We start from the raw sequence: 27,880 nt of genomic DNA, 5'->3' as shown, positions 1-27,880 counted from the left end.
TTGAAACAGATGCCAAAGATTTTATACAAGGAATGTCATGGCTGCTTTCTCTTTGTGCATTAACATGGTAGTAAAGCCACATGCATGAACAGCACACAGGGCACAGCCTACAAACCAAGAACACATTGCTCACCCATTAAAAAAATAAAGAATACTTTGAAGCACAGAATTATGCTAGATGTACAGAAAGTCTTTTAAGAGAGGATTTCTACCTACTCATGCCCTTACTTGGACAACTGTCAGTTTATGGCAGACTTTTGCTTACAAAAACATAAGAGTCCACTGTAAAATTGGCCAGTACCGAAGGTGTCCTGGAACATCTTCTAAGTCTACTTCCTTGTGTAGGCTGGATGTAGTTGTGAAAGGACAAACACTTTGTGAGCATGTTCTTTCAGAGACAAAGTGAGAACCACTTGTTACAAGGAAAGTCAGTACGCTTGTTCAGAAGATAAAGTTCTTTATAGCAGTTAATTTAATACAGTCTTAAAACAGGGTGTTGGGCACTCATCTACACAAGAGCACATTTAATAAGCTGGGGAAAAAATACCACAGTTCCAGGACACTGCATTAAACTCCAACCACTCCAAGAGGAGGCAACTCTCATGTGGTGAATGAATTCTTGTCTATATAAGCCAAGAAGGGAGCATTTTAGGCAGTTTAATCCACAATGGTCTCTTACTTCTTATAAGTGGAACCACAAATCCACAGTACATGACAGTATAAGTTAGGTTAAGTGGTGTTTTTCATAATAAAATCAGTGAATTCATTGTAGTCCTTTCATAAAAGGATGAAGTCCAGTGAGTGCCAGCTGCTAGGAGCAAAGAAGAAAGGTTCCCATTTTCCAGGTTGATTTGCAAGTTCATATTATTAGAAGAAAGTTCAAATCTGTGCAGTTTCTATGCAACCATATCTGAGAACACAGAGGCTTCAGAGACTACAGGATCACTTAAGAAGTGGGGGAAAAGGAAAGTCATCACAACCCGAACAACTCAAACTTCTTATCTCAGAATTGCCTACAAAACTTGTTCTCTTCTTCTGCTCTGGACAAAACTTTTAACTGCAACGATCTTGCAGAGAAACTTTAAGAAAACCTGAGTACATGAAAACATTGTCAGGGAGAGAAAAACCCTGCTACCTTTTGATCTGGTATTGAAGTTGAAATGGCGAAATCAGAATGCTCTGCCTCGTGCCATAGGATTTTCTTTACCTTTCAGAGCTCTACTGGTCTCTGCCAAGGAGTCTGTGTTAACTTGATACCTCTTGCACTGCAAGACCATTGCTCATATCAAAAGTTCAAACAAACTTGCTAATAAATCTGGGTTTAATCTTCCATGGCCAGAAGGGCAGCACCTCCAGATGCTGAGTTGGTTGAACTACCAGGTGTAATTCATATATCAACACTGGAGATTCCTGGCAGCACAGAGTCCAAATCTTCCTCACAGGACATCACGATCAGCAAGACATTCCAAAAGAAGAATTAGAAGGCCATAATTCTGATCCAATACAGTAAGGAACACCATCCATCATTTGAACTAGGAATATTCAAAGCTTCAATATTCAACCATATTCTTAATATACTAAATTATACATAGTTGATATATATATAGATTTTTTTTTATTATTATTGGAATAAAATACACTGGATTTTGGTTTGCTCATTTACAAGGGAGCTCCCTCCCTTTCCCAGTTACTTTGAAATTAAAACCTAGAGGCTGAATGTAAGCTCATTCCCAGCGTTCCAAGATGGATATAACACGAGAGGAGGCCAGAAACTGGAAACATGCACTCTGGCTGCAACAGGTTAGAAGGTGAAAGGGAGACCAGATATTTTCATTTGTAACCCTGAGAACATAAGGAATTGCAAAGATCTGGAGAGCAGCCTGGGGTTAAAGGTCACCAGGCTTTTTATTGCAGTTAAAGCAAACTCGGACTGGGTGATCCCATCCGCGAGAGGGAACCGCTCTGCGGTCGTGTGAGCACTCGTCACAGAATCCCTGGCCACAGGCCCGACAGTGGTGTTTCGAGAGTTTGATACTGAATTCCTTCCGGCAATTGTGGCAGTGCAGGATTTCATGATCTGGTACCCAGTATGCAGGTCGGGCAGCATCTTTTACCAGACCTAAGGAGGAAGTGAGGTGGGGGATGAGAAAGAGGGAGAACAAAATAATCCATGAACATGAGCATGGAGGCACTCACACACTGCAAGTCATACTGCTGCCATTAAGGGGGAGATGACCTACTGACAGAATCCTTCGGTGCAATAAGTAGCCATTTAGGACATCCTACCATTCTCCCACCTTCAGCCCTCTCTTGAAAGAGTAAACTGTGTCTCTTTTAATAGTAGCATCTTGCCTTACTCAGACTTTTCCAGAGGTTAAGACACTTCCCTACCTTCAGTTTCAGCTGTGGCCAAAAAACCCACCAAAGTCACCAAACTCAATATTCAGGAATGCATGTACTGTCTGAACTGAGAAAGGGATTTATTCTGCCCTTCATTGAGTCAGAAAGCAAACATCCACAAAAGTGAAGGCTGGACACGCTATAGGCCAAGCAGCTGAACAATGATCTGCGCAATGAGTAGGAAGTCAGGTCCAAAACCAGAAGATTCAAATGTGAAATGTTTGCTGTTGTACCTAAACTGCCACCCAGCACATGAAAGAGCAGAAGTTCCCTGCACTAAGCTCACCATTAAAGATCAGACTTCTGAGTAATTAGTAGTAATTCCTCACCATTACCAACCTGGACAGCTTCAAATTCTCAGCCCTCCCCTCAGAAGAACCAAGAAATACCAGCAGTATCCTTGAACACATTTAAAAGGTACTCAGCATCTCTGAAAGAAAACCAAACCTGATAAATTGCTTCCTAATTGGCCAATCTTTAGGGAACTCCAAATGGCAGGTCACTGCAGTGAATCCATCAGGAGAGCATGAATTACTCACAGCTTGGTATGCAGTTTTGCATAACAGGGTGAAAAGAGAAAGTGTGATCTGCAGAAACAACATGCTAAAAACCAAGAGGAAACATCAAGCAGAAGAGGTCCAGAGGGCTGTAGAACTCTCATCCAACAGTGGAATCATAGCAGAGGTGCCAGCCTGTCACTCACTCTTGAAGTTTAATAACAAGTTTTGCTCTCTGAAAATAAAAATGCCTTTAGACAAAAAAAAATCCCAACAGAACAAAACAGAACTCACCTAAGGGAATGTCCATGGCTGTTACCACTGCTCCAAGCGTGTTTTGCACAGCTTCCCCAACCTTCCTGGCAATAAGTGTTCCCCCTTCCTCATCTGAAGGCAGTTCAGCCACATCTGCATGAGACAAGAGTGAAGGGCTCAACACCTAAGTCCACCACCCTTTCTGACAAGTTTCAGCTAATTTACATTAATAAAACCAGCAGCAAACCCAAAAGGCAGGTTGGGACCTCCTAGACTTTATGTTCCCCATCCACAATCTTGGACTGCAGAGTGTTCATTTTAGAAATAATGGACAAAATATATAATCTGCTGTAGCATAAGCACCCCTGCTCTGATGTTAGCACCAGACCATCATACAATTAGAAAATAATTTTTTCAGTCAGCAGCTCAGGTATCTGGTAGGGTCATCCTTCTTCCAAAAGGCATTGAGCTCTTCAATTTCCTTACCAAAAAAACTGTTTGGAAACCCAGTGTAAACAACACTGTCTTACACCCACTGGGAATGGTTGTGATCCAGAAATCAGGGACAAAAACTTCAGGCTAGTGCCCAGGGATAGTTCTGTCACAATCAACTCAAGATTACCTAACTGGATGCCCCTGTTGTCATAGCAGTTGTCACACACACGCACTGGTGCTGGTCCCCAGCCTCGCTCAGGCACTGGACGGGTCTTGGAAGAACAGCCATCACAGAAGCCCTCTCCACAGGCCCGGCAGTGATGCTTTGTGTCATTATCTTTGAAAGGTGTGTTGCACTTCTTACAACTCTAATCAGAACAACAAAAAAGGAAGAACTGTTAGTTCGATCTTCCTGAAGTGAAAAATAGAGAGCAGAAGCCCAGGATGGCAAGTTTCAGCCTGAAATTGTGAAAAATACAGTTACACACAAGACTTGGGTGCTATCAGCCCCATAACTTTACCCCAGGGAAGTGATTTAGAACGGTAGGTGTATAGTGGTTAAGCCAATATATTGCTATGATGCCTTTGTTCACAATCACAAATAAACACAGTCACATCATGCAGGGCTGAATGACGGATACTTGACCTTTGTGTGGGGTAAGAATTCAGAAGGCAATTTTCACTGAAAAAGAATCTGTTTCTGACAAGATACAGGGAATCCTTTCCTAGTTGACCTGTTTGGGCCAGCTTTTTGCATCTGGCATGAAACCAGAGTTTGCACCTATTAAAATAATACTATCAACTGCAGTGGCCAGATTTAATGTGTTAATACTTTGCTTTGAAAAACAAGTTCATGCAAGCCAGGATTTTCTGTGATATTGCTGGGAAGTAGCTCATGAAGAGCAGGGAGAAACCATCTCTATCAGGGCTGGGCCAAGTCTCTGTTCATACTTTCTCTGGCTAAGTCAAGAATGGGAAGAGGAGAGAGCACTTCAGTTTTCTCAAAGTTGTAGGAGCAGGGATTGCTGCAGTAAAACAAGAAGCATTTAGAATCTGCAATGTACTTTATTACTTAAAGAGTAAGGTAAAGGGGTTTTAGCTAGGCACAACCTTTCTCTCCAGTAGCTGCTATTTACCAGAATCTGAGAGTTGGGTTTCCAGTAAGCTGGGGCAATCTGGTCTGTCAACCAGGAGGTCACAGCTTTTGTAGGTCCCAGGCTAAGTTCAGATACTGATTGAGCCATGAAATTCATGCCATCCAACAAACGCTGGGCTGCATTGTTGTTGTCTTTCAGAAATCCATCAGTCTGGAATGAAACAGATATTCATTTGAGAATAAAAACAGGGAAACCTTTTTTTTAAATGCAGATGGCTCTGCAACCCATTACTCCTGTTGAACTGGAGGACAAGCAGGAGAAAAAGATTCACCAGCCCTGCTTTGAAAGACATGAGGAGGTTGGCAACATAGCCATTTCAAGATAGCCAAAAAATGTCTGAAAGCCCTTGCAAAGGCTCTTTCAAACAGCAGGGACCAGCTAAATGAAAGGCAATCTATTTTCTCCATCAACATTCAGAAGAACCAAATTAGCATGTGCATGGCTGCACACATACACAAAGACTATCCAGCAACCAGACTTACCCCTGGCCAGACATGCTCAATTTCTGTCCTCACTACAGTGTTCACAGGGTCTTGGTTGCCAAACCAGTACTGCCGGCTGCGATACACCACCCCGCAGTTGGGGCACTCAATCACGTACCTGCACAAGACAGGCACAGGTTACCTGTCTGGCAGGTCCCATGCACCAGGCAGCACAGAGACCACAGAGAGCAGAGAGATCTCAGCTGCAGTACTCACCCTGACCAGGCATACTTGGCAAGGCCCAGCCAAGGGGAATCTGTGGAAGCAGAGGTTTTTGGCACCACGCTGACCTCCATCCCTCGTTCATAACACGCCTATAACATAAAGACTCAATTAAAACTACATTATTGGGAATCTAAATCTACATCTGGCTGATGTTTGGCAACATAAAGCATATAATTAGCACACAGAGGTCCACAGCAAAGAAACACTCATCAGAATTCATTTAAAAACAAAGCAAAACCAAACCCACTCTCAATAGTAACATCAGGGAAGTATTTCTACATCAATAAAGACCATGATGATAGCCAAAAATTTTCCTGTCTCCTGCACAAGTCCTTCAGCAAAATTGGCTAATACCAAGCACTGGGCATAAGCAAACAAGAGTAACCACGTCAAATATATAAAAGGTCAACATCACCCAGGTTAAGAGCAGCCAGCTTCAAAATTTAGCTAGAAAATGATACATAGCACACAGAAGCGATGAACTCTCCAAGCAAACATACAAGTCAAATAAGGATCATTGTTTCTTGTTAAGGCTATGAGCACCTCTGACATTAAAAATAAAAAAAAGGAAAAAATCAGGCACATGTCTGGGATATCCCTCATTTAATTGGTCATCATTTCCTTTTTCATTCTTCAGACTTTGTCCTTGTATCTTACCTTGCAAGTGTAGACTCTGTTATCATACTGGTGAGAGTATCTGCATCGACTTTTGGATTCATGAGGGACTCCTTCCTTTGCATGGTTCATGCTCTTCTTACAGCCACACCTGAAAATGCAAGAGCATTCCATGAGTTGCTGCTTTTAGACACAGGAGAGATGTCACCAAGATTTCATTTTTATTGCTATCTTGCATTTTTATAGATGTTGTGCCCTCAAACCATCTTAACAACTGTACATACAGCAATGACATAATTTATTATTGAAAGGCAGGCTCTTCAGAAGGTATAATAACTGTTTTACATACAAAGCATCACCACACAACAATTCACTGCAGAAAATGCTCAGCATCACAAAAGAAGTATAACCAGCCACAACACCATGCTGTTATACAGCTCCCAGACTCAGAGCATTGACTGCCATCTACTGCCCTTCCAGGCACAATCTTGGGGCTCTTTCCAGAGAGCTACCTTTCAAGATCTACCCAAATATGGAGCTCCACTTAGACCTAGTGACTGAATACAGCCCCACTCCATGATGTGTGCTTTAGAATTGTTTATACTATTTAGACAATAAAGATGTCAGAAAAAAAAAATCCTAAGAAATTTCCGGGGATTTATTTAGACACTCCTTTCTTCCTGTCCTGCTTGCATTTGGGAAAAGATATGGGCAGCACAGGTTTGTAGCCATGCACAAAAATAGAGTGAGCAAAAACCATTCATCCAGCTGGGATGTGGCAACAGTGGTAGTCCAGTTCACGTAAGAGTTGAATTTCAAGCTACTTCTTCCTGGAAGTACTAGCTGAGGATAGATGATGTCAGGTGTCAAGATGTCACAGAAACTTCACATTCTGTGGCTGCAGGTGAGGGCAGCACTATCATCTAAGAGGATGGAGAAGCATTTCTCATCTACCTACCCACAGCTGAGGCACACAGAGGAGCATGTGAAATATTCATCTGGAAAGAAAGAGCTGTGAGCCATCTGGTCATCAGGGATCTCCCCACTGAACCGGTCACTTAGAGCCTGTCAAACAAAAAAGAATGAACTGGAAAGGGATTAAGGGCAACAAAGACATTTTGCAAGAAAAAGCATGGATTCCTCTACTGGAGGGGGAGGCAGAGGGAGTACACAGCTAACAAATGTGTCTTACTAGCCTGGAAAACAAAACAAGCATTGGAAACCAACCAAGAAGGCAATCTAGCACTTGTATGGAAGTGACTTGAATACTTGTAAGATACTCTTTTTCTCTGCTCTCCTCTCCTCCTGTCTCTAGTTTGAATTTTGTAGTAGAAATAGATGGTAGAAAATTGCATCCGCCTCTGTGCATCCAATCCTTGCTCAAAATAGCAGGGTTCTTCCTAAAAGGGCTTTGCATTCTGGAAACCTCTGAAAAGAAACTTGTAAGATCATTTCTCATAGTTCATGAAACACAGTTTTTGCCTCTTGGCTCAGAAAATGCTGCCCTGAGCTTTCCTCCAGCTACTTGAACAACTGCCCTTCTCTAGTGACATGACAAAACTGAGACAAAGGGATTTGTACCCTTTCCTAGGAACATCCAATCTCAGATTAAATCAGTCCTTAGCCTTGGCACACTTAACTTTTTCAGTTCTTTCAGATGTTATGTTTAGGAAAAAAATAAAAAAACACTGGAAGAAAGCAAATGGTTACAGTTTTTCTTGCTGGAGCTCTCTGAAGGCATTCTCATTCTTAAACCATAGCTGAAACTCCTCCTACAGCTGAGGTTCATGAAGTGGCTGCCTGCCTTTCTCTTCCTCCCCCTCCCCTCACAGGGTTGTGGTAGGTGGAGTGGGTGCATCTTTACTGTCTAACAAGGGTTGACTGCACATACACACAGACTTGTGTATATCTCTCTCAACACAGCTTCCCTCAGATAAGCTCTCTATTTAAACATTTTATTTAACATAATTTCAATGAAATTTGCTTTACATTCTCTTTTAAGCTTGACTGATACTGATACTTTCGAATGAACTCAAAAGTTAGAGGAAGTGGACAGAAATCTATAGCAAATCTTGTGTCCTCAGCAAGTGAAGCAAAAGAAACTAATTTGTAGTCAGTAGTGATTTGAACACAGCAAACACTCTACTGGTCATGAATTTAAGTATACCAGCAGCTACATCTGATCACAGGCTACTTGATTATTGCAATAAAGTCCTAGAAATGAAACTAAAATTAATGATTTCAACTATTTTTCCCCTTGCTGCCTGTCTGCTCCCTCATGCAAAGAACTGAGTACACACCACCTTGACACTTCCCTCTGTGCTCCAGCTACCACTAATGCAGAGCAACCAGAATTATCTGTTCCAACAGCTGTGACTAACACCAGAAAAGACTGCTAACACTACCTCCTTCTGCAGATATGCCCCAGCTCTGCCTGCCCCTCCCCAGTGACAGCTGTGCTCTTCAGGCCAAAGAAAATATGATGTTAATCAGGCAGTGGTATATGGAAAGTTATAGGAAAGACTGCAAATTTAAAGACCCAAAAATCCCTCTGACATCCTAGCAAAGTGAACCATCTAAGAAAATCATTTGCTCTGAAGTAATACATCATTTGGCTTCATAATATCCTAGCTACCTGCACGACTCCTTCCTCCTTTTTGCCTCCTAGCCCTCGGGTTATACTACTCAGTGCTAGGTTTTGCCAACTATTAACTCCCTCCAAGTCTCTTGCATTTTCTCCTCTTCTGCTGAGGTCATCTTTAGGAATTTTATAAAAAAAACCAAAAACCTTTTAAAGTCTCTCTTTGTAAATCACTGTCATTAAGTGACTGTCACTCACAACATCTGTTACTTTTTTCTTCCCAACTCAGCTTTATGTTCTTGCTCAGTTTGGCTCTTTAACTTTTCTTGACCTCCCATGATCTTTACTAAAATGTTTGTTTCAAAGTGAAAAAAAAAACTACTCAGCCTTCCTGGCTGTTATACAAAATCATCATTCTCATGGAAGACTTGCATGCAAGTCTGCATCACTGGTTCAGGTGCTCTGACTTTATGAGCCACAGCTGAGTTAATAGCAACAGTGGTAGAAATAAACACTGTGACAAACTCTTCTTCACTTACTTTTAGTGCTTTGTAGATAACCCCAGGCTGTCTAGGTGACCGAGTAGTATTGTTCTCCAGCTGCTGCTCCACAGCTCGCCTAAGCCCAGAGAAATCTGTTGGAGGATTGTATGTCCTTGTTCCCTTGTAGTGAATTGAGCTGAAAGCCTCAGGAAAACAGCTTAGCTTCCGAAACCGATCCTGAATGAGCTTCTCAGGAACCTCAGAAGGATGATCTATATATAAGAGTATCAGCAAGTTCATGAACAACTGATTGCTTAAAACAGTACTTTAATTGCATAGCACTTTCACATGCAATATAGATCTAGTTTTCTTAATTACTTCTTCTAATACATCTGCATGCAACTATCATTATATTTTAAAACAAAGCAAAGAAACAAACTTTCCAAAAGCAGTCTCTGTTTTGTGATACAATTCTAAGACCAAGTTTCTCAGGTATAACCAGACACAGATTTTGAAACACAGATACCCAGATTAAGGTGCAAGTCAGGACATACTACAAGGAAACACAATGTCAGCACGTTTGTTAGCTCTTCTCACCCAACCATAACTTGGTATAGCTATTCGTAGCACCTGATAAGTGGAGAACCTGAACCTTACATGGGCTGCCTGTTCTCCATGCCAACCCTGTAGCAAGGAAGACCAAGCCTTTATCAACAATTTGTACATGGCAAAGCACTTCAGAACTGGCCACATCAGGTCAAACTCCACAGAGCAAACCACATTCTCCTGCCTGCTTCCAAGTACCTGCTGTACATTTCAGAATAAGGCAGGCCCTATCTTCCCTCCCTTAAAACTACATAAACACACTTATCTCAATTATCCATTGAGACAGACAGTTACAGGTTTCTGCATATCCATATGCTAAGAGATTTCTTTCCTATTCCTACTGTGATCAGAAGTGACCGTAAAAATATATTATTTTTATGACCCTGACTTTGCATAGAGGTGCAAAGTGTCCTTATGGGTCACTAAAGGCTGAACTGATGAAACAGCAAATGTGAATAACTTCATGAAAGGCTGAATTGCTAATCAGCAAATTGGTATATAAGGAAAATATCTGCCTTACAGGTAAGTTAAAATTTATTAAGAAATTACTCCAATAATAACCACAAAGAACATCAAGTTCTTTTACTAGTTTAAAAGCTCACTGTTTAGAAAAGCCACAATGAGAACATGGGTTAGCCAGGACTGCTGAGGTATTTATTACACAAGAGACAGTTCCTAGATGTACACAAACAGTGGGACTGAGCCTCAGCCGCTGCTGCCCGTGGGACAGACTCATGTCAGAGAAGTTCATGGAGAACTGTCTCCCATGGGAGGAATTCCACACTGGAGCAGGGGAAGGACTCCTCTGCCTGAGCAGCAGCAGGAACAATGTGTGATGAACTGACCATAACCCCCATTCCCTGCCTCCCTGCACGGCTGACAGGGGAGGACATAGAGCTGGGAAGGAGGGAGGGAGGGATGAGGGAAAGCTGGTTTTAAGATTTATTTTACTTCTCATTACCCTGCTCTGATTTTGTCAGTAATAAATTCCATTAATATCCCCAAATCAAGTCAGTTTTGTCCATGATGGTATTTGATGAGTGATCTCTCCTGGACCTTATCTCAACTGATGAACTTTTCATCATGTTTTCTCTCTCCTGTCCAACATTTTCATTATGTTTCCTCCTTTGTGGAGGGGAGTGATGTGGCTTTGGTGGCTGCCTGGCGTTCAGCCAGGGTCAACTCACATCAGTTTTCACCTTCATCTGCTATATCACCCATTTCTAAACTCATGAACTTGTATGATGACCCCTCCAGTGGCTGGCAGAACTCATGACTACTCAGTGCTGATGTTCAGCTGTCTAAGAGGATTATTCTAGCTGATTTGGAATAGTCAGCTCACCATGAGGGAATGCTCTTCTAGTTCCACAGCCTGGTTCCCACACTGAAACCAGTGAGAGCAAAACCCAAATCACATTTTTATATGGTAATAAAGAATGCTGAATATTCAGTACAACCTGATAGTTTACAGACAGTGTTTAGCACACTGTAATTGGAATTGCCTACTCACCAGAGCCCAGTAGCTTGGTGTACACAGTCTCATGAAAGATGATAACACCTGGACCCAAAGTTGACAGAGGAACATCTAGGCCACAGCGGGCTGTGGTGGCTTTTAGCTCCTTGGTGAAGTGTTTTAAATAAGCCTCTGAGGCATCACCAAGGAATTTGAAGAGGTCATTGTGGAGCCTGTCAGCACGAGTACGGTAGATGACGAGGTCAGAGATGGCCAGGACCTTCAGCAGCAGCCGTGTTCTCTGGCTCAGGTTCACGGTGGCCCCCAGCAGGCCCTCTGTATCAATGACCACCACTTTGCGGACAGGGTCGTAGGCTGCCCAAACTCCAACTGTGCAAGACTCCTGGGCAGGAGATGTCTTGAAGACTTCCCGGCCATAGAAGAAGGTGTGGTTAAGGGTGTGAGACTTGCCATCCCCTGTGTTCCCAAAGATGGACACTACCTTTAGGTGCTGGTCAGGACTGCAGTCCAATTTCTTAATAAAGTCCTCTTCATTCCTTACCTTCCAAAACAAAAAGAGAAAAATATTATAACTATGTAATTGGAGTAGACAACACTGAAAACACAACTGGTTTCAGGATTCATAAGATTAAAAAGAGTGATTACCTCCTCTTCAGATTTCACCACAAGTTTCTGAAGCACCAAGAAGTACAAAGCAAAACATTAGAATGCAGTTTTGTAAAATGTACACATTGATGGGATGTATGTTGTTCCATCATGTGGCTGTTTTGGAAGTGATGCCTCGCTGTGATTATGTATCTAGTCAACCCTCTAGTACCTCACCCCATTCTCTGAGACAGCCCTTTCAGAGAAGGGAGCACAACACTACTTCCAAGTCTGTCAGAACAGCTACCTGGAGCATGGCAGACTTTCTCAATGGTCTTGGTTCATGGAGCATCAGTCTCCTGGCAAGCATCTAAGCTCAGGTGTGAAAGAGGGGATTGCTTTTACCATTTTAACTTGCCTCATCCACAGAGGCTGAGCACCTGTTTAGGAAGAAAAATCTCTGCCATGCACTTGTGCTGCACCTATCCACAGCCAGGGGCTTTCAGGCACAGGCTGTCCTATTCCCCACTGCTCTCCAGATGATCAATCTTCAGCTGCAAAGTGGGAGCAGAGAAGAAGCAGCAAAACTGTGCACTGGAGTTAGGCACTCAAAGCAGGTCAAACTGGTTCTCACAGAAGTGCCACAACTACCTCAATAATCCACTTCATAATTTACTGTATTGTGCTTTCATAAAAAAATAAAACAAAAGAACACACACATACAAAACCAAAAAGAAGTGCAGGTAACTTCTCTTTAGCTTTACATAGTTTAAATGTCAAGCACTGTGCTGTCTAGGCTAAAGAACAGGGCATTTTCTGTTGAGATACTGGAGCAACAGGAGCAGATAAACAAGCAGTGAAATGAGCTAAGGTTCTGTACAAGAGCCTGCCCTGACCTTGTTGCAGAATAGATCCTTGGCTTTTATAGGTTTCATGCTTCATTCATTTATTTAGCCCTTACTTTTTTTTCTTCCAACAGGTTTTACCCATATAGTATATGACAAGGAAGAATATGACAGAAGCACTTTTTGAGAAAAATTAAATTCACTTTCTTCATCCCGATTCCCTCTTCAAGGAATCCCCACCAACTGAAAAGAGCAGGGCTTCCATCCCCTTTCACCTGCCTCTTAACTTCTGGAAGCTCTTAGCTGTTTTTAACCTGTGAGTACAATTGGAAGATCTCACAGTCTATGAACCAGAAAGGCAATGAGGTAATAAATGGTTTCTTCAAACAAGTTTCTTCTTGGATCAGCAAATTAGTTTAAGGCTCAGCCAGCCCCATTTGCTTTGGTCAAATCTATCAGCAGCACCTAGACTTTGAAGGAAAATAAAAATCAGCCAGAGTGCCAGATTGTGTTTGGGAACAGCGTTCACAAAGAAAAGCTGTGGGCTGTGGGCTTGCAGTAGCTTCTCACAGACTCAAACTATTCAAGGCAGCCTCACAGTGTAGAAGAAAACAGGAAACAAGAGACATCAAAATGCTCTCAAAAGAGTCTTTCCTGGTATCTGGGAGAACATCAAGATACACTGAAATTACAGGGGCACAACAAAGGGTCTGCTTTCTTGGTAGCTGTGATTATTAGCTTATCATTAGGAAGGTAGCTTAGATGATAGATGCAGTTTTGCTTAGTGTCTCTTAAGATGTCTCTGTGCATGAAAGGAAGTTCTTGGTTCATGGAAAAGCTCCTAAAACATTCACAGATTTGACAATATGAAAATGTTATGTGAACATAAGCAAAAGGGAATATGATAATGTCTTCTTCAAAATGTTTTGTATTTCATGCCCACCTCCCAGACTTCTCACCAAAAAGGTGACGTCCTTTTTGACAGAGTCAGTAATTATGTACTACCAAGACAACACCAAAAAAATACCAGTTTTCAAACAGTTGCTTACGTATTGGCAGGACAGCTAATGACTAAGATCTTTTAGCCAGCACTAGAATTATTACTTTGGTAACAGTTTAGGAGAGAGTTTGTGGAACAGGCTGAACCAATAATGTCAGAAGACACAAAGGACAGTAGAGACCATAGGAATAAGGGTAACTCTGAGATATAGTCCCACCATTAAGAGACAGGAGTCAATTCAAAGTCACACCGAATATCAAATCACGAACCCAAAGTTATTGCTCTCTAAGTTATCTCCTTCTAGGCTTTTGGAGACCTCCTTTCAGGACAGAATTCTGGAGTTATTTTAACAAGCTAGTTACCCAGGAGCACAAGAATGCACCAAAGTCTAGCTAGTGCAATGCTTACATCTCACAGGACTTGGTAATGAATGAAAAAGAACTTAAGGCATGAAATGAGTAAATGTCTCCTAGCACACTTTACCAGTGCTCAGAAGTCAGATGACTTCCTGGGCCGTGGTTGCACTTAGTGGCTGCTCATGGTTGGTAGAGAAACAGTAGACCTATCCTCCCTTTTAGAACCTAGTCATAATTTTGGATCCTGCAACATCCTTACAATAAATTCCATGTGGTGGGAGAAGCAACAAAACCAAAAACAAGCCAAAATGACCAAAAGAAGCCCTTCCCTTTGAAGTTGAATATGCTTGTACATCACTGGGTGCTCCTTGCTCTTGTGCACTAGTTGACTGTAACCAATGCTGAGTATAGGAATGATACTCTCAAAGAACCATCCACAACAATCCCTGTATCAGCAGTCAAGTTTAATTCCCTTGAGCAAGCTCCTTTAAGACATTTGAAGTCAGAGTGGGTATAATAAGTGTCAAATCCCTATACTAATACTAACTAGGATACTAATCCCCACTTCTTCATTTTGCTTCTCATCTCTAAAACAAATTGGTATGGTACCAGCTTCTGTTGCATGTGCAAAGGGCTCACGTTTCCATAACTGTGTCCACTTCTGCATTGCACAAGAGCTCCAGATCTCTGACATTCACAGCAGAGAGTAAATACGAAACCTTCCTTATGTTGCACAACAATGTAAATTAAGGATGAAAACTGTATTTCTAAACCAAGACAAAAGCAATATCTTTTCAGCCCCTTCTTGGTTTTGCCATTTCTAGTATCAGAAACTCATTTACACTTTCATTATAGCTCTCAAGAGACTCTCTTCTAAAAATAACAGTTTTTACTGCATCATATGTTATATGATGCAGTAAATATGAATCCTGGTTAGCATTCTTTAATAGTTTTAACAATTGCTTTTAGCAATAGTAGTTTTTAATTTTAGTTGCTTTTAGCAGCTGTCATCCAGCTCCCCATGCAGTCCTTTCACCCAAGTTCAGTTGAATTGGAGGTGAAGGTCTTCAATAGGGAAAAACAGAGAACTTGACAGCTGAAGTCCTCTATAAGGAGGACACAAAAACTCATAGCATGCTGCAGTAGAGCACATTTAGAACTTAAGTCTCTTTATCACCTATACTTGGAAATCTATTGTACCTAACATAACAAGTTTTCTAAATCTGAGCCCTAAGAAAAGTAGAATTGTTTAGAAACAGAACTGCTAAAATTACATTCCTGCCTATGCATTTCTTGGTAACAATGTTATTAAAACAAAAAGGTGTTAAAAAGCCTAGGAACAAAAATCTATAAAATAGAACAGAGTTTCCAATAACCTGTACTCATACAACATTAAATCTGCCTCCAGCAAAACAAACGCATTAAGAGAATCAGACATTTTTACCACAGTTTTCTCCTTCTAAGACTCCTTATGAACCCTTTAGAGCTTGCTAATATTCATGGAAGTGGTGCACAAAGACAGAGCTGTGCCACAACACACAAAAGCTCAAAACAAAAATCAAGAATGCTTGGCATAGTATTCATCAGAGCGCCTTCATTTGCTAGTCTTACACTGTCATTTAGGCTTATGTTGGTACTTTTGTTGTTGTATTTTGAAGTCTTACTCATTGCTTGACCTGGTTTTAAAAGAGTATTTTTAATAACAAAAATATATTTTCTGCAATCAAGAAAGAAGTCATCATATAACTAACTAAATTATTGAGTCAAGGGTTGTCAGGCATGGGAACAGGCAGCCCAGGGAAGTGGTGGAGTTACCATCCCTGAAAGTATTTAGAAGACATGTAGATGTGGTGCTGAGAGACAGTTCAGCAGTTGACTTGGCAGTGCTGAGTTAATAGTTGGACTTGATGATCTCAAAGTTCTTTTCCAACTTAAGTGAGTCTGTGATTAGACAAACATCACACAACAGTGTCTTCTGACACACAACCACTAAGTCAATAAGAATTATATAAATTTAACACCTTTCTCAATGAAGGGAAAGGGACACAACAAGATTTGTAACAGCACATCCAAATGTATACCAGCATAAAATTACAAACATCTGAGACAAATCAGTACAAGCGATCAAAATAATCCAGTGAAAAAAATGAGTATTTACCTTAAAACACTGTAATATTATTTACTTAATTTACTTTACCTTATTTAACACTGGCAATACAAGTAGTGCTGCTCACAGTTCAGATAATATTTTTAAAAGATAATGCTTACAAGAATTCAAACACCTTAAATCAGAAGGAGAAATGGCAAAGCAAGCTAAAAGAAGATCTGCAAACCTTTTAAGCAGTCCTGAACTTCTAAAATAAAACTGAGACAATATTAGGTAATTGATCTTAAGGACAGAGTATCATATCAATTACTAAACCTGGAAATAGAACAGATCTGTTAGATCTGCCCAGCTCAATGTAGCCCAGTTCTTGAAAGCACTGCTCCTAAATCTGTGTTTTAACTCTAAAAAACTGAGCTCCTACCCAGAAGTAGATTCAAAAAAAAGTGTTTGGGTGCATGTCTAAAACCCCAAGTTCTACCGTTAGGTCATTAAATCACAATTTCAGTGTACATTGAAAATAAGAAAGAAATCTATGAAGCAGATTTCTTCCTTTAACTACAGCCAGTAAGACTAACCTGAGAAGAATAAGCTCCACTACAGTAAAGTGCCAGAACAAAAATTCACATCTCTGCAGTGCTCCTCACAATCACGCCTGAAAAGGCAGTGCATGAATGCAAAGAAGTGTAACTGGCCTAACCCAGCAACTCAAGTGCAACAGGCTACTAAAAATACAAGTGGAAATTCTCTACTTTTGCCCCAGAAGAAATTTTTGTTGATATCCACAAGTGTCTCTTGTCATCAAGTGACAAAAAAGATAGTTACCTGTGAGGAAGAGAAACTTTCTGCTACGAAACCCATAACATCAACAGAGCTGTGAGACAGGCCCTAAACCACAGTAATTCAAATCCTTTGTCCTCTAAGACCTTAGGCTAATTCAGGTTGAAAGGGACCTGAGGAGATCATTACTTCCTCTGACTTTCTGAGTATTCCAAACAAGAGAAAAGATTTTCATCATAAGCAGGTGCTCAAGAAGAATCAAAGCTGACTTTTAAGTCCAAGCATCTCTAGTTTTCTACCTTAGGTTGCCTCCTATACCTTCTCTTCTGGATGACTTTCCATGGAAAACAGAATTTATGCCATTACTCAAGTCTTCCACATACCACTTAAAGTTCATAGTACAATTACACGCATTTGATACAGAAATAAGTGCCTCTAAAAGATAAATTTCCTAAAAGTTTGATGAAAATAGAGAACAGAGCAGAAAAGAAAGACTCCAATAATACTGAGGAAAGAGCATGTCTCATGTCTCCCTGCAGCCTCCAAGACACAGCAGTAAGCTGAGCAGTCATGCCCATACGTGCTAGCCAGTAAGCATGCTGCCTGGTGCATGACAGCACACATACTGCTTCTTATTCAGAAGACAGAAAATGTGGACAAGCACTGGATAATGGGAAAAAGACAGCTCAGAAATTAGACTCCATTAATTCTACTGGTCAAAGAGTTACTTGCTAGTATGTAAATGTTTTACAGTAGCCTGAGAAAGTTTCTGCAATGGGTTGTGTCAACAGATTAGTTTATAGAATTGTGTATGTCTACCAGAAGTTACAGTCTGGTATTCAGAAATAAGTTATTAATCACTCATGCAGTGAACACTTACATAATCATTACATTAATCATCATTGTCCTCAGTGATCTCCTAGCCTTCAGCCAAGCTGACAATGGACATCAATATTTTCAGGACTGGAGCCCTATAGAGCCTCAAGCCCAAATTGAAGGACCAGACACCAGATAGAGGGAGGACAAAATAAAGTAAGGACAGACACGCCACAGGGATCTAAGGTTAGATTCCCACACTGCTCCTCAGCTTTAGCTAGTTTTGATCTTATTCCCCATGTGGGTGCAGGTCTGGCTCGAGCAGATGAAAGCATTTAGGGGTGTTTCCTAACCTGAAGGGTTTTTTGCTGTTGATTTGTCTTCACTGCAGTACCACCTACGTGTACTGTTGAGATTTGTTAACAGCCACAGTGCATACCCATGGACAATACTGTCTCTCAACTGAATATATTTTTCAGACCAAAATTGTCCTGTTCCTTCCCACAGCTCTGGCATAAGAATTCAGGTTCAATGTTTTATTGAGCTTGTATGGAGCTTAACAGCATGAATCTCAACAGGACTTAGAGCTCCCTGCAATGAAGGGCAGAGGCTGCCCATGTCTGAGGCCCATGTCTATTATTACAGAGCTCTGAGAGAGTCAAAGACAGAAGAATTAAATCCTGCTTAACAATCCTACCCAAAGAGATCCTATCTCAAACCTTTTAAGACAGTGGTGAAAAAAATTAAGGGGATTGGAGGTAATGCAATATAACTGGACTCCTCCGTAACCAAAGAGGCAATATTGACTGAAATATTGCTATTATTAGGTAAGTTAACCTTGTAGATGACAATTAAGTTATATCAAACTTCTGGAAGCAGAAATAAGACTATAAAGTCCACTAAACTGTTTGCCTGCTGAAAAAGTACTTTTGCAAGGACTGAAAACTAATAAAGACTTTGAGGTGAATGCAACTGCTGTGAAAATAATACCAACATAATAGTATCATCTAACCCTAAAAGAAAACAGTAAATGATGCAAAAATCATGATTTTGTCTCTTAAATACCTTTCAAGTTCCTGTAGATGTTAATTTGACCACAGAACTACCAATTACCACCCCAAAGTCACAGCTCTAGCAGCAGAGATCAGGTCCACATGAAGAGACCTGCCCAGAAGACAGCAAGTCAAACAGCAAGTTCATGCTGTCTGTCTTCCTAAATACTAAGAGTAACTAGATTACCTGTGAGGACACTACTTCTACAACTGTCCTTGTCAAGATGGGCATCTACAAACTTATTTGTATAACAGTTGCATTCTTCCTAAAAAACAGTTACTCTGGTTATTTTTGCAATTTCAGGGTGTTTGGACAGGCAGGCCAAAGGACTCATTCTTTTGCCTTTATGTGATCCTACAGCAAAGCATTAATAACCCAGGTAAAAAAGCCAAAAGTGTGTACTGCAATGACATCTGCCTCCCAGTGATCTGCAGAAAAGAGAAAGTGGAGGTGATGGAAAGGACAGAAGGGCTTGAAGACAGCAAGAGAGTTTTTCTTTCTTGAAATGTACCCCAAAGCACTCACAACCCATTTCTACTGGCAGCATCCAAGAGCCCAAAAGCACTCATTGGAAAAGTGAAAAGAGGTGTACCCATTCTCCCCCGCAAGACTATTTGGTTCAGAAACTGAACTAAGTTCAGGAACTTCTTGAATGAAAGTGTGGGTAATTCCAGAATGGCTTGCTACCAGGTTCTCTCACCAGTGACATGCTCTCTTCTTTCCACTCATGTCACTTCCTGCACTCATGTCAGCATATGGACAAAAGAGACAAGAAGCAAGCAAATTTACTTTAATTAATGCCCAAGAGTACTGCATCGTGAAGAAGGTGCAAGACTGTTTCCAGGGAAAAGCACTGTTTCTAAGCGGCTATGTTAAAAATTAGCTACGAGTCAGCCTGTCAGAGACTGTCAAAGGAGCTGTGTGTTTGCTAAATGGATGGCTCTCTCTCCTACCTTCTAAAAATACTCTTCAAAATACTGGTACATGTCCAGTGGAACACTCCTAACCAGCAATTGCTGAGTAGTTTCTCTACTACTTTATCCCAAGGACAGAAAACAGTGCCCTTAAATTTAGGTGAACTGATAACAGACTATGACGGGAGGAATACTGAAAAATAACAAAGTAATAAGAGAAAAATTCCTAGAGTGTAGGACAGTAAACTCCCAAAAATACCTCCCTAAAGCACAGAGGTGGAAAACTCATCTACAGCACATCAACAGTATTGTGAGACAGAAATTAAATATCCTGATCCAACAGATCACACTGGCCTAAAAAACTCAGATCCTTCAACATTTTCTCTTCCTCCTTTATATCCATGGCAAATATACTTTACGGGACATGGACTAAATTTCCCAGAAATTTAGCAGATTGTGCTACCCTAAAGCATGGGGAAAAAAAACAAAACAGCAAAAACACATTTCCCCAACAGCAAATGAAATAAAAGTGTTACAGGAACTAGCACTATTTGCTGGACAAATGCAAGCAGTCAGACTGAAGAGATCATGACCTTCTTTCATAAGAGAACACAAACATTAGCTCCCATTAACTGACAAAGAATACTTGAGAAGAAAAAGCATTCCTAGAGACTCCATTCTCTCATCCCTAGACTTTATCCAGGTTCAGATCAGTAGATCATACGGAAAAATCATGCTACTTCCATCAGGTTTAGAGGAGGAGTGAGAGAAGCAAAGCAGCTAGCAACCCAGCAGCGTCATCACTATGTATGTGTAACTTTTTAACAAGACGGGACACAGGAGGACACATGGACTATTATGCTGTTAGTGACAGCTTATTTAATGATTGTACAAAATTATCTGCATTTAGACAAAGGCTGTGGGATCTTCTGTGTTACCTTAACTGACTGCAAAGCATTACATAGATCCTGCCCATATTTGCTGAGGGGAAAACCTTATTCCTTAAGGTGTGCAGACCTGCTAGAAAGATTAGAAAAAGCCTCAAGGAATGGTGCTATATTTAGGAAGTTGAGATATCTATTGGCACAACAAAGCTGAAGAAAGGGAGCTTATATGGGTATCTCAGGGGAGACATAGCAATAAATGTACACTCCTTTTCCCTGATAAAATTACACAGCTGGGGAAATTATTTTTGTAACTAGCTAGAGAAAAATTTTTTTTCTTGTCTCCTTAGTAAGTCAGACTACGAAGTCATTACCTTTTATTTTGTTTTGCAACCTACAGATTGGGTAATTTCTTGTGACAGAGCTTGTTTCTGGTCAAAGATGAGCAAACTCTGAAGCAGATTATTAATAACCAAGCATGTCCTCTATCTTCTGGGGTCAATGAAAGACTTTTTCTATTTCTATTAAGCATATGTGCTGAGTCCTTAATTAGGGCTTTGGAAAAAGTGTTATCATAAAAGCCATTAGTGACCCTACAACCAAGTTCTCATCTTGTGGCAAGAACTCCCAACATCTGTTCCCCAAGATAAAAATAACAAGCTGTTGTTATGCATTGTTAAGCATTCAGCCCTGCCTCAAAAGTAGTAGTAAATAAAAGTTAATTGTACAACAGATGCATAACTCTGCTTTATGCTAAAGAGCTCTTTTGCTAGAGTGTTGCATAAAGACAAAGCAAAAATGGAAACTGTTCAAGAAACTGCATAAATGTAAGTACAAGAGACAAAGACAGATCCAGGTGAGTGGAAAAGTTCATGGGACAGTAAGACAGCCTCAGGATTTGAAAGAAGTATCACAAACTGAGTCATGTTTTTGTTGTTGTATTTCTTAATAGATACACAAATACCAGTTTAAAAAACCAAATTAATTGACTCTGACTTCTTATGGGAAGTACCTCCTGTGCACAAGGGGCTGCACTAGTGACAACACAATGATGCTTGTTTGAGAATCCAGGAAGTTAGAGAAAGGAAAGCTGATATCTTGGCAGAGCAGATCAGGAGATTCAGTTGAAGGACTTACACATATGAAAAAAAGAAGGGACGCAGTTTGAGTCTAACAAGACAAACAGGAGATGTAGAAGATGTAAAGACAGCAGTGTAAGTGGAAGATGCTAAGAGTGACAAAGCCAAAGCAATTGACTGAGGAAGTAATCCCCACGATATCATTCTCAGATGAGCAAGGAAACTATGTCAGAGCCAATTAACAAACAGATGCTGCAGTTTTCAAGAACAATTTGATTGAAGCCTCAGCTTTAGATATGCAATAGATAAGGCCAAAAGTCTAATACTGTGTAAAGAGAAACTGCATAACAGAGCTTGAGGAAGAGGGCTTAGAATGGGGTCTAAACTCCAGGTGATGCCAGTTTGTAAAACAGTCAAGATTTGTTTTCTGATAGAAGTCAGTGAGGTCTTAGGAGGACAAGTCCTGGAAGAAGGAAGAAAAAATTCATCATGTAGGTCAGGATGCCTGGGGACTAAGTCACAAGAGTTGCAAAGCATTGAACTGTGTGGTGTGAGACAGCTGGGGCTGGACTCCACGAGGAACAACTCCCTCTCTGTTCTTCCACAGACTTGCAGTGCAAACTTGTTAAATGTTAACAACATTTTTTTTAATGTGAGATAGCCAACCTCTTTTTGAAGTGCTCAGATATACTGTTATGATGAAGATCACAGAGAAGCTTGTATTTCACAGATACAAACTTTAACTGCCATTGGTTTTCTAAAAACAAGCAGTGGTTTAAAAGGGGACCTTTTCTGTCTATGTGGATTTGAACAAGCACAAGAAGTCTTCAGCTTTCTGAGCTTATGCTATGTCTGCAAAGCACAAAAAGCTTTGAGCAGGCCAGCACATCTGTGCAACATGGCACAAAGACAATTATGCAGATCTCAGAATTATCATAGCTGTATCTGTGTAGTGCTGAGGCCAGACTGAGAATTTCCACCTCTCCCCTGAACCAATTTGCTCTGGCACAGCTCCTTATGGATTAATCCACATCGCTTCTGGATCTAGAACTAGAACAGTCATTTGCTTACACACTATAAATATTCTTCAGTTTTAGAGCTACCACCTCCAAGAAGCCAACAGGAACAGTGAGATGAAACATAACCACTTGAGCTTAACAACTCCAGGTTCCAAACAAAACTAAAAAACAAATCTTTTAGTCCTGTATCCCCATGTCATACTTTTGAGTTAGATGTTTGTAAACAAATATACATCAGTGATTATCTTGATCCATCTGCTGCTGCTCCAGCAGCGTAACTAGTTCCATCTAATTTTGGGGTAGGGGGGAGGGATGGTGGTTGAGTTGTGTAGCTTTTGCCATTTGTAATTTTCTAACTTTTAACATTGCTATGGAAGAATCTACCATTGACAGTAAGTCAGCAGTTTTCTCTCTTATTTCCCAACTAATGCAACAATTTTCAAGTTCCAAAGGTCACTAAGCAGTTAAAGATAGCTGAACTACATTATTCTGTTAAATTCTTATCCTGTCTGCTCAAGCTTAAAAAGCTACACACTCTCAAACTCTGAACCTCCATATTTCAAGTCACTAATATTTTGGCATTTTTGGACAAAAAGTTGGTTTAATAAAGAACATTCTAATGATTTCTCTCCAAGTAATGACAAGCACAAAATAAAAGACTGCTGATGACTTTCCTATAGCTAAATTGGCTTCTCAGTATTATCAAGAGCAGATGACTACTTAGCTCTGAAGACATCCTCTATGGTATCTGACAGGCCTTTCTAAATAAAGGTCCTCATGCTCACTAGCAGAATTACCACTATAATAGCATGCACTCTTTAAATTCCAGTTGTCAGAAAATAATTTAATTGAAATCTCTCAAACTGCTTTGATACTGGCTGTGAGATGTCACATATGTATTCAGCTGTGAGGAAGAGAAGATCACTCCAGATGGAAGAGCTCTGATTCAACATCTTGATAGTGAAATAAGATCATTTTTGGAGAGCTTTTTCAACCCAACCCTGTTCTGACCAAATTGCTATGATCTGATAAAGGACCACTGCTGTCCCGATAAGGAAGTTGGCTTTATTGCCCATGACATTTAAATAGCAAATGCACTTGCTTGCAGGAGGCAGCCAAAGGTCTATCTCAATAAGGCTTACAGATTCATGAGTATAAATATAACTTAAACCAGTACAACCACACACAGACACAGTTTGTGAGCAGCTTTGCAGGACAGCCCTGTTCCAAGGCATTTCAGAGCTTGCTCTAGTGGCCAGAGGAGGATTATTGAAAAGTCTGTATCTTAAAGTAATAAATAGTTGCATCTGTCACACTTTACAAGGAAAAGTGTGTGCTTAGGGCTTGGAGGCATACAAACTTAAGACTGCTACAAACCTGAAACTCAGGCATTCAGTTTACAGTCACTGCTGTCCTGCATAGTGTATGTTCTACGTCAGTGCACCATAAGGACTGTCATCCTTTCCTCCCTTTCCCCTTCAAAAGCCAGTTTATGAATCAGTACACCTGAACTGTCAAAACTATGACCCATGTATCTTGCAACTATTCTATATTATTGTATAATTACTGTGTACATACATAAATACGTATGTACACACACTTCGCTAGTATAGAATAGATATGAGATACTTAAGTCACATTTCCTTGTGATGCATGACTGGCACATCAGCTGTTACTATGATGGATACAAATAACTATCAGAAACAAGAATATAATCACAATTCTTTTTAATGATGGTAGCATGAGTATGTTAAATTAGAGGAACCTGAGAGTCTCCAGGAGACTACACATTTTCTTTCAGTGTCTCCTGAATGAGATTTAACATAAGGAATGCAAACTGAAAGTCAGAAAAAAAAGTTCAATTTTTAGTTGTGTAATTAATATGCTCTGTGGCATTCAAACATTTTGCCTTCTAAAATGCTTACCAAATGTAAGGGCCAATAGGAGAATTCTATAACTGCATATACTGAATGCTAGACTTTCTAGAATAGTGCCTCTGGGTAGGCTGCTCCTAATCAACTAGTTCCTATAATTTTTATCAGCAGACCTACCCCAATGGCAATTTCCCCCTCCTTCAACAAAAGGCTAACCTGTAATAACATTTATGACAAGCAACATAGCTTAACCATAGTGTCTGTAGGACTTAGATGGAACACTTTGGACACTTATTTCTATTTTGTTCTACTCCTAAAAATCAGATGTATTTACTGGTGCTAAATGGTAGAAATGGGCTGTAGTTTTGCACTTGGTACAGTGCCCTCTTCTAATCATACAGCAGGAAATTGTCTGCCAGCACTCCCATTTGCAGGACACCTACTGCAATACAATGTATTCAATTTTGTTCAGGAATGATCAGCATCCTGCACAGACAGCTCTTATCTTAGTTATGTGTGTCTCAGTACAGAGTCAATTCTTTCACAGGCTTTGCTTACCAAGTCTCTTAGAGGAGGCTCTTGTCACACATTAGGTTTTAATGAACTTGACCTTTTGAGGAACTCGCAAGCAAGGCCACTTGAAGGCACCATGTCTCTTTAGCCCAAGATGCTCAGTGGCACTTGTACTTTACTGGCCATCATTTTATTACCTTTGCTGCCAATTACATTTCAAGTATAAACCATGCATTACAGCAGCCTGTTAGATAAAGAAAGAAACTAAAGGATCTTTCCTGTTCACAACAAACCACAACAGTTCTTACCTGAATCTCCTCAGTTTCATCCACCAAGAGAAAACTCACAACTTTCTCTGTCATCTTCCTTCTTTTGGCCTCCTCATCCATCCCCTCCTCCTCTTCTTGTTCTTGGGCTTTGCCAGCATGGTACACGGTGACAGGGTGCTTCCTTCTGTTCCCCCCAGCGTGTGTTCTCTTCTGACACTCCACACAGAGGTTGATTTTGCACACCTGGCACCTCACTGCTGCTATCTGCCTTGAGCCCGTCATACTGGCATGCATTATGTTCCCATTGGCACCTTTGCAGGAGTCACAGTACGGGACATGGCCGGGTCTTATACGGGTCCGTTCGTGGTTCCGCAACCTTTCTGGCTGATGCAGCTCTTCTTCACAACGCTGGCACTGCAGGCTCCTGCACTCATCGCACTCAAAGACTGCTTCATCTGTCCCACTGCAAACATAGCTTTCCTGGCACAGGAGTGTCGTGTTCTGTCCTTTCTCTGCAGTTTGCGTGTGGGCACTCATATTCAGATTTCTTTAAAGTAACGTTTTTCCCTCCTGTTTCTGTTTCAAACAATGATATGTGTAAAAGTCAGTTCCAAATTTAGTATTTTCACAAAAGAAAGAAACACAAGAGGAATGTTGCCTGTACTTAATTTTAAATAATTAATATATGCTTCTGTAAGAGTCATACACTGACCTGCCTTGCAGGAAAAGTGTTGTTAAGTGCTAATGAAGCTTTATTTCTCCAAAATAAACTTAGACAATGTGGTTGGTTTCATGTATTATACCCAAATGCTGGTATACATTCTTTCTCTGTTTAGCTGTATAATTTCAGTGATGTGAAAATTCCTCAGCCTGGCGTACTTCAGCAGATACAGCAAGTATTTCCCTGAAGCTGAGAATGGAGACAGCTGGTGACACAGGGACAAAAAAGGCATCAGAAATGCACAAGTGCACATACATGTACACACACACACACACAAAAGGACCGTGTCAAGACTAGAAAATTCTCTGCTTTCACTCCACAGCTAAGCTCCTCCTTCATAGAGTTCACAGTATTTATTTGCTGGGAATTTCCTGATGTGCTTCGCCAGATAAACAAAAATCCGCTCTCTTTGTGCGCTCCTTCTAGTAACAGCGGAAGACGATCGCTATCCCGGTCAGGCTGACAGACAACGGATTTTTTCCCCCTCTCCCTCTACGCCCCAAGTTGCCAGAGCAGAGCCCCGGAGACCAGCGCCCGCGGAGGGCAGCCTGCGCACCCCGCCGCCGCCTTTGTCTCGACCGCTGCCCGCGGGCCGCCTCCCCTGCTCCCAGCCAGCGCGGAGCCCCTCTCGCTCCGGGATGACCCTCGGCGCCCCCTCTCCCCGCCGGTCCCGCGGCCCCGGGCGGGCGCACTTGTGGCTCGTCCGCCCGCGGGGGCTGCAGGCGGACCCCGCGACCCGCCCGCGGTTACGTAACGGCGGTGCCGGCCGGCGCCTCCCCCCGCGCCCGCACCTACCTGGGGCTGCGCCCGGCGCCGCGCCGGCCGGCCAGGATGGGGCAAGCCCCCGGGTTCCTCCCGCCGAGCGGCGGCAGCGGGCTGCAGCCGCGCTGGGACCGGGAACAAAGGCGGCGCGGCACGGGGTGCCGCGAGCCGGGCTATTGTTTACAAGCCGGCGGCCACCTTTCTTCCCCTTCCTCCCGCCGGCACCCGGTGACTAAGGACTCGGGTCCCGGCCGCAGCTTCCTCCTCCCCCCCGTCCCCTCGGCGCCCGGGGGGGGTATCTCCCGGTTCTCCTCCCCCAGGGGCCGACCATGCAGTCGGGGCGCCCGGGGGAACTGAGCAGGGCAGGGCCGGCCAGGACCCGCGCCCCCTGCGCCCGCTCCCCTCGTTGTCAGCCTGGATCAGCTGATCGCGGGGAACTTCGGGGTTATTTTCTCACCGCGGAGACGGGAAGGCGGCGGGCTGAAGGCGGGGCGGCGCTGGCACGCCGGGAGCTGTAGTCCGGGGGCTGCACCGCCCCGGGCTCGCCGCGCCGGCCGGGACGTGCGGTGCCCGTGGCGGGCAGGCGCGGTGCTGCGGCCCTTGCGGTGACGCCGAGGTTTTCTGCTCCCTTCGTTTTGCTTTCGCCCAACTGTCCCGCACCTGCCTGGGTTCCCGGAGGAGCTGCGCCGGAGGAGTGTAAACGGCCCCCAGCAGAGTTTAAAGGGGTGAGATTCGTAGCGAAGCTCTTTCCTCCCACCGCCCGCAAAACGACCAAGCGGCTGCTCCCAGGCCTCCAGGTCTGGCAAACGAATGGATCGCCGTGTCCAGCTGAGGAGAGAGCACTTGGCGCCCAAATCTCATCTGCCATCCGTAGGTTTAAACGAAGTCTCGACAAGGAGAGCCACTGGTCACTGTCATTGCAGCCTTTGGGTTTTGTTTTTTTTCATGACTGTAGCGTCAACCTATGGGTGAACAGCCATCATTTATATAGCTGAAAGAGACTGCAGGTCCAAAATCGAGGCACACACCTGCCCAAAAAATGGCAGATTCACTGTCACAAACCGGAGCTGTGGGAATGGGAGGTGAACGCCGGACAG

General features: G+C 42.1%; 1 protein-coding gene across 3 annotated transcripts; it reads right to left on the bottom strand.

Moving 5' to 3' along the window:
* Positions 1–27,250, bottom strand: ZFYVE1 (zinc finger FYVE-type containing 1). 3 transcript variants are annotated; one of them, XM_058855509.1, is made up of 13 exons: positions 26,817–27,250; positions 26,013–26,226; positions 25,340–25,876; positions 11,246–11,750; positions 9,187–9,401; positions 7,025–7,131; positions 6,109–6,217; positions 5,443–5,540; positions 5,227–5,344; positions 4,724–4,894; positions 3,775–3,955; positions 3,192–3,305; positions 1–2,119 (listed from the first exon to the last, which is right to left on the bottom strand). In XM_058855509.1, the coding sequence occupies exons 3-13, from the start codon at positions 25,835–25,837 to the stop codon at positions 1,887–1,889; spliced, it is 2,349 nt and encodes a 782-aa protein (XP_058711492.1). In that variant the 5' UTR covers positions 25,838–25,876; positions 26,013–26,226; positions 26,817–27,250; the 3' UTR covers positions 1–1,886. The 3 variants fall into 3 exon arrangements, with proteins under 3 accessions (XP_058711492.1, XP_058711473.1, XP_058711483.1); XM_058855490.1 differs by lacking the exon at positions 26,013–26,226; XM_058855500.1 differs by lacking the exon at positions 26,817–27,250 and having other exon boundaries at positions 26,013–26,762.
* Between the last annotated feature and the right edge of the window lie 630 nt (positions 27,251–27,880).

The sequence above is a fragment of the Poecile atricapillus genome, chromosome 1, assembly GCF_030490865.1.
Source record: "Poecile atricapillus isolate bPoeAtr1 chromosome 1, bPoeAtr1.hap1, whole genome shotgun sequence".
In the NCBI taxonomy this organism is placed as follows: domain Eukaryota; kingdom Metazoa; phylum Chordata; class Aves; order Passeriformes; family Paridae; genus Poecile; species Poecile atricapillus.
Note: the sequence above shows the minus strand (reverse complement) of the source record. Positions and strands in the feature narration are given on the sequence as shown.